The 5,445-nt window shown below is 33.6% G+C and overlaps 1 protein-coding gene across 1 annotated transcript; it reads right to left on the bottom strand.

Annotated features, from left to right (window-relative positions):
* Positions 1-1,002: 1,002 nt before the first annotated feature.
* Positions 1,003-4,397, bottom strand: LOC145952632 (hexose carrier protein HEX6-like). The gene is made up of 2 exons (XM_083065431.1): positions 2,983-4,397; positions 1,003-2,228 (listed from the first exon to the last, which is right to left on the bottom strand). The coding sequence occupies exons 1-2, from the start codon at positions 3,289-3,291 to the stop codon at positions 1,179-1,181; spliced, it is 1,359 nt and encodes a 452-aa protein (XP_082921557.1). The 5' UTR covers positions 3,292-4,397; the 3' UTR covers positions 1,003-1,178.
* Positions 4,398-5,445: the final 1,048 nt, after the last annotated feature.

The raw sequence follows: 5,445 nt of genomic DNA, 5'->3' as shown, positions 1-5,445 counted from the left end.
TGTCTAGGTAATTTTTAATATGTAGACATTTAACGTATGCTTATTTATTTTTATCTTGTTTAGCTAATTTTTAATCAAGACGTTTTAACTCCATTAATTTACTTTACTTAAAATTTAGTCATTACTAAATTTTATTTGTTTCTTTTAACTAGTAGTCTATACTAATTCTTTCTATTTTATGTCTGACTCTCTAATTTACCCACAAATACAGTTCTCTGCTTTCTATTTAAAAATGGTTCTTTCGCTTTGAATAAAGAATTAAAAAATGGAGATGAATATATCATTACAACAAAATTGATTATTACTGATAATTATTTAGTGGCAATAAATTAATTACTTTTATTTTATTATTTAATAAAAATATTAATGACTAATATATAATGGTTACTAAAAATATATTTATATCATACCAAAATTTATTATTAGCGACAATTATTTATTTAGAAAAATTTAAGTCCCACATCGACCAGAAATAAGATAATTAAATAGTATATAAATGGATGATAACTCTCACCTTATAAATTTGTTTTGTAGGGTTAAGTTAGACCTATAACTTAATCCCACATCGACTATTGATAAAATATAAGACAATTAAAAAATATATAAGTAAAAGACAATCTTCATCTTACAAGTCCCACATGAAATAGAAAGTAAAAAATGTCACAAAAAGTTTTACACTTTTTCTGACCATTATAAGAATTTTTACCAACATTCAGCACTAAATGTTTTAGCGACACTGCATACAATGACTATTGTGAAAATGTCGCTAAAAGATTTTGTAACAATTTTTATTATCATTAAAAACCATATTAAATGCCACTAAAAATCTATTTTGTTGTAGTGTATATTTGCGCACATTTAAGCGGTTCTTTGTTCATCTCCTGTCATTTTTCTATATTTAGATTTGCACATATATTTCTTGATAAATATTTCTAATAAAAAAATAAAATAAATTTTTATAAGTTGAAATTATAGATACTTGTGTAAAAGCTTATCCAGAAGACCAATTGGTTAACAAAATTTATTTTTCTTATAAATACTTATGTAAAAGCTTATTCGAACATTATTTGGTAAACAAATTAGAATAAATAGTCATACATAATATGAAAAGTATTTGAATACTGTAACTTGTGGATGATCTATAATACAAGAAGGCAAGGCACCACAATCTTTGTGCCTTAACTCTTGTCTGCCACAATCCTCTCCCAAAAAAAATGTTCTCTCCACACCCTATCCATTTGCTCAAGTGGCACACTCTTGGTCTCTGGTAACAACAAGTACACAAATGCTGTCATCACCACCACCCATCCTCCAAAGAAGAAGAATGTGCCAAACTTGAAATGGCACAGCATGCTAAGAAAAGTTTGAGCAACAATGAAGGTAAAGAGAAAGTTGACAGCCACAGTAATACTTTGTGCTGCTGATCTAATCTCCAGTTGGAAAATCTCACTAGGAACCAACCATCCCAATGGCCCCCAAGACCAGGCAAATCCAGCAACATACATGCATATCAAAACCAGAATCAAATATGCATATTTCTTGCCTATTTCACCATGGTCTCCAAGTTGTGTTGCCATGATGCACCCTATTATGACTTGTGAGAAGAACATCATAATGCCCCCAGATATGAACAAAACTCTTCTCCCTAGTTTATCAACCATAAGCATTGATATGAATGTTGAAGTGGTTCCTACAACTCCGGTCATAACTGCAGAAAAAAGCGAAGCGCTTTCGCCTAATCCAATGGTTAGGAAGAGGATTGGAGCATAAAAGGAAATGACATTGATTCCAGTGAATTGTTGGAAGAAGGGTATGGCTATTGCCATCACAAGTTGAGGCCTATACTTTCTTTGCAAGATGTTCTTATAAGGGTGTTTGATGGAATGTGATGTGTTACTTGCTTCAATGAGGTCTTCAAGTTCATGTTGGACATCATTGGTGCCACGGATGCGTTGCAGCATTAGCTTGGCCTTGTGATGGTCCTTGCTGTGTTGGATTATGCTGTTGGGCGTTTCTGGGAGGAAAAATGACCCCAAAGTGAGCATTGAGGCCGGAACTGCTGCCATAGCTAGAGAAATGCGCCAACCCCAACCACCTTCTATCTTTTCTGTGCCAAAGTTGATCAGATTTGATGATAGAACACCAATGCCAACACATAGCTGAAAGCCAATGTTGATTGCTCCTCTATATCTTGGAGGTGCCATTTCTGAGAGATATAAAGGGACTGACTGCACAACAATCAAATTTTGTTTTCATATAAGATTATTATGTCAACAAATTTCGAACTTAGACTTTATACATACCACTACTTCAACCCCATGATTAAGTACAATCTATTCATTCTTCCATATAAAATTATACTCATGTTAGTATGGTAACAATGTTTGATAATTAAATAAGGTCAATTTTAAATCAAGTTTATTGACCTAATAGTTATAAGGTCTGTTCTAAGATGAAGTGAATTTGGTATTTTTAGGTTTGATTTCTATTTATATTAAAATAATATTTAGTTAATGAAAGTTATATTCTGCGAATGTAAATTAATTATTAATTGTCAATTTTAAGATATTATGTAGACCATGTTTATTAAAAAAAATGATCAATCTTAAACATTATTAATATTGAATGATAAAGAATAATACATTTAATAGACATAAAGTTTGTACTATCAACCAATCAAAAATTATCTTTTAAGGTAGTCATCAAGGTTTTTAATTGTGGATGTGAATTTAATCATGCTTCTTGACATTGTTGGAAATTATGGGTGAATGCAGTCCCATGCAACTGCAATTGCAATTGTCATGCGGTCACAATAATTTCAAAAAATCTTGATATTATGATTGAAATTGTGGTTGTAAATCATTTTTTAAAACCTTAGTAGTTATTAAAAACGTTAATTAACTTATTACACGTAATAGTTTGATACCTTGGAACACTCCTACTAACAAATTTAGAAGGAGATCATTGTAAGGGCAAAGGTACCTGATTGGCAAAACCAATCCCAACTCGAAGCATAACTCGACCAAGTATAAGCATGTATATATTGAGAGCTGCACCACCAAGAGCTGCTCCTATGAGGAATGCAGCACCACCTACGAGTATTGATGCTTTTCGGCCAAAGGTTCTTGTGACTGGTGAAGCAAAGAAGGATGCTATAAGGCCTGCTACATAAAGTGATGAAGTGAATGTTGTTAGCAGCTGGCTATCGAACTTGCAGTAGTTGCTAATCTTGGTGTCTTGCTTCATCTTGGCATATACATCTGGAAAAAATTTCTCCAAAAATGGCACCATGGATGTTACTCCACCTGCAATTCTAGAAAATTAGTGAAGTTGATCAAGGTATATATAAATCACTTATCAAACTAAAGGATATAACTCCCAATTAAACGTTTTTGAATGTGTATCTTTAATTTACATAGTAAAACAAAAATTAATGACATAGTAGTACAATAATAAAAGAAAAAATTGCTTGTGCCACAATGTCTCAAACATTCTTTTGTCAATATTCTCTCTGTTATTGGTAAAAAAATCGTAAATTTTGTTAAGTTTAATTTACTAACAAATAAGAAGAGAAACTTATTAAATGAATGCGAAACCTAATTTTTTTTTAATTTTCAATAAATATCCACCAATAATAATGAAGAGGTCAGAAAGAGAGTATTATTATCATTTCTTGTAATAAAATGGTAAAACTTTTTGTCTACTTAGGGATACTGTTGGGAAGAAACTTTAAAGGCTAGAAGGAAGTGTTTAAGATTGGGAGAGGTTGGAAGATTTTGAGAGAAAGAAAGGCTTGTTGTATTGAATGCTTCTAAACTTTTTGGCTTACATCCAAATGATACAACCATCCCCTATTTATACTAGTAGCACCTCCTTAACCAATGGTTAGGATTTTGCCACGACAACATTCATCTAAGGGCTATAATTCATTCTCTAGAACTTTCTAAAACATTCCTACAATTCTAAACTTTTCTAAACTTATCTAGAAACATCTTATGGATAAACATCTATAGATATTTTGTACATCATTCTAGAATCTTTTAGATAAGATTTTTCTAGAATTCTATTTGGGTCTTTGCTAATATTGGGCTTTTATCTTTTAAGCCCAACATACAAAATCAATTTATATTCCAACACCCCCTCTTAAACTTGATTTTGTACTCCAAGCAAACTTCTCAACTTCATAAAGACTTCTTTCTTCAGCGGTTTGGTGAAGATATCTGCTACCTGATCATGCGTCTTCACATATTCCATTTGCACATCCTTGTTGCTGATGCATTCTCTAATGTAATGGTAACGGGTGTGGATATGCTTACTTCGATCATGGAAGACTGGGTTTTTTTCTAATGCTATTGCCGACTTGTTGTCCATGTAAATCTTTGTTGGCTCCACTTGTGGCAAGCTTAACTCCTTTAATAGGTTGCGTAGCCAAATAGCATGGCAAACGCATGAAGTTGCAGCTACATACTCTGCTTCACATGTAGAAAAAGTGACAATAGGTTGCTTCTTGGACATCCAAGTAAAGGCTGTGTCTCCCATGTAGAACACAAATCCACTTGTGCTCTTTCGGTCATTCATATCTCCACTCCAATCGCTATCACTATATCCAACAAGCTTGTAATCGTTAGAATTTGAGTAGTATAGGCCAAAGCTTGTCGTACCTTTGATATATCGAAGAATCCTCTTCGCAGTCTTGAGGTGAGTAGTTGTTGGAGCTTCCATGTACCGACTCACGACTCCAACGGCATAGAGAATGTCTGGTCTTGTACAAGTTAAATAGCACAAACTTCCAACAAGACTTTTATAGAGGGTTGGATCCACCTTTTCTCCCTCTTCATCCTTACTCAACTTGATGCCGCATTCCATAGGAGTGCCAACTGGATTAGCATCATCCATCTTGAACTTCTTGAGGAGGTCTTTAGCATAGCTTTCTTGAGTAATAAAAACTCCTTCGTTTCCTTGCTTTACTTCAATTCCGAGATAATATGCCATAAGCCCCATGTCGGTCATTTCAAACTCCTTGGTCATATCCTTCTTGAATTCCTCAAACATGCTTGGATATAGAGTGCATGCTCAAATGGACACTTGATGAAATTCGCTTCTTTGAAGTACTTGTCAATCCGAACATTCCAAGCTCTCGGAGCTTGTTTCAATCCATAAAGAGCTTTCTTTAATCTCAAGACTTTATCTTCTTCTCCTTTAACTTCATATCCTTGTGGTTGCTCAATGTAGACTTCTTCTTTAAGAACTCCATTTAAGAAGGCAGATTTGACATCCATTTGATGTATCTTCCAATTATTCTGAGCTGCTAATGATATAATAAGTCTAACAGTTTCTAGTCGAGCAACAGGAGCAAATACCTCGTCATAGTCGATGCCAGCCCTTTGACTGTAGCCCTTTGCTACCAATCTTGCTTTGTATCTCTGAACTTCTCCTTTGGAGTCC

Source organism: Cajanus cajan, chromosome 10 (assembly GCF_000230855.2).
Source record: "Cajanus cajan strain Asha chromosome 10, NIPB_CcT2T_4, whole genome shotgun sequence".
Lineage (NCBI taxonomy): Eukaryota > Viridiplantae > Streptophyta > Magnoliopsida > Fabales > Fabaceae > Cajanus > Cajanus cajan.
The sequence above is the reverse complement of the archived record's forward strand: the minus strand, read 5'-3'. Positions and strand labels throughout refer to the sequence as shown.

Bases quoted from the DNA above. Each gene is read 5' to 3' on its own strand.
- LOC145952632 (XM_083065431.1), bottom strand. From the start codon at position 3,291: ATGGTGCCATTTTTGGAGAAATTTTTTCCAGATGTATATGCCAAGATG. The intron at 2,229-2,982 runs GTACCTTTGCCC...ATTGTTGTGCAG, and splicing joins GGATTGGTTTTGCCAATCAG to TCAGTCCCTTTATATCTCTC.